The sequence below is a fragment of the Aureococcus anophagefferens genome, assembly GCF_000186865.1.
Source record: "Aureococcus anophagefferens unplaced genomic scaffold AURANscaffold_448, whole genome shotgun sequence".
Lineage (NCBI taxonomy): Eukaryota > Pelagophyceae > Pelagomonadales > Pelagomonadaceae > Aureococcus > Aureococcus anophagefferens.
Genome location: NW_008705926.1, coordinates 5,957 through 7,167, shown reverse-complemented (window position 1 = coordinate 7,167; position 1,211 = coordinate 5,957). Strand labels below are relative to the sequence as shown.

General features: G+C 77.0%; 1 protein-coding gene across 1 annotated transcript in view; it reads left to right on the top strand.

Moving 5' to 3' along the window:
• Window positions 1–165: 165 nt before the first annotated feature.
• The window catches only part of AURANDRAFT_68831 (expressed protein), a gene marked incomplete at both ends in the record, with an annotated part of 6,952 nt that continues 5,906 nt past the window's right edge, over window positions 166–1,211 (top strand). Inside the window, one exon of the mRNA XM_009044563.1 lies at window positions 166–662. Coding sequence (XP_009042811.1) covers window positions 166–662 — 497 coding nt within the window. The remainder of the gene's footprint in view (window positions 663–1,211) is intronic.

Genomic DNA, 1,211 nt, shown 5'->3' with positions numbered 1-1,211 from the left:
CCAACTTTGAAATTCTCTAGCTCGGTCAAATCGAAGTCGATTCGGCTGATTTTTGGACGAATCGATCGCTCTCGTCGAGTTCTCGATGCGGGGTTGAAGAACTTGCGTCGAAACTTTCAAATACGCTCACCTTGATGTCGGGTTGAAGATTTGATTTCCACACAGGCGAGGAGACGCTCGCGTGGGCGACGGTCGTCCTCGCCTACGCGGCGACCCTCGACGCGACGGCGCCGCCGTCGTCCCCGCGGACGTCTCGGCCGTCGCCGCGGCCGTCGACGCGCGCGCCGAGCGCCGCGCCGGCGCCGCGGCCGTCGCCCGCGCCCGCCGCGCCCGCGCGCGCGCCGACGGCGGCGCCGCCGGCGACGCCCGCGCCCGCGCCGCGGCGGCCCTTTATCGGCCGTCGGGGGCGCCTTTTCTCGGCCGTCGGCGCGGGCGCCGGCGCCATCGCCGCCGTCGTCGCGGCCTTTTTCGCCCTCGTCGGCCTCGCCGCCCTCATCGTCAGCCGGCGCGCGCGCGCGGCGCCGGACGGCGACGACGAAGACGCGGAGAAGCTGACGACGGGCGACGAGGCCGGCGCGCCGGACGTCGGGCCGCGCGCGCGCTACCGCGACGACGCCGCCGCGACCGCGGGCGACCGGGGGGGCGACCCGGGCATCGAGCTCGTCTAAAGCCGCGGTGTCGACGCGCGCGCGCGCGCATACGGGGTCGTTACACGCCGACCTCGAGGACGATCTCGCCGCCGGAGCCCTTGTCGACCTTCTTCGCGGCCTCGCCGCGGTTCGGCGACGCGCCCGGGCCGAGGGACGGCCGCTTCGCGAGCGTCTCGATGGACGCGCGCGCGGACGCGGCCGCGGCCGCGCGCTCCGGGCCCGCGCCGCTCGGGCGGCGCCGGCGGTAGGTGTAGTCGACGAAGGCGTCCGCGGGGACGCCCGGCGCGGGCGCGGGGGCGTCGCGGCGCCGGTCGCGGCGCCGCGCGGCGCCCTCCGGCGCCGCGCGGCCGCCCGCGGCCGACGTCCACCGCGCGCCCGCGCCGGCGGCGACGTGGTCGAAGTTCGCCGTGACCGCGGCGACGAGCCCGGGGAAGCGGTCGTCGTCGGCGCGCGCGGTCTTGAGCTCGTCGAGGAGCTGGGGCAGCGCCGCGCCGCCCGTCGGCGCGAACGGCGCGGGCGCGGTCCGGAGGTCGCGCCAGTCGACGGACCGCACCCACTCGT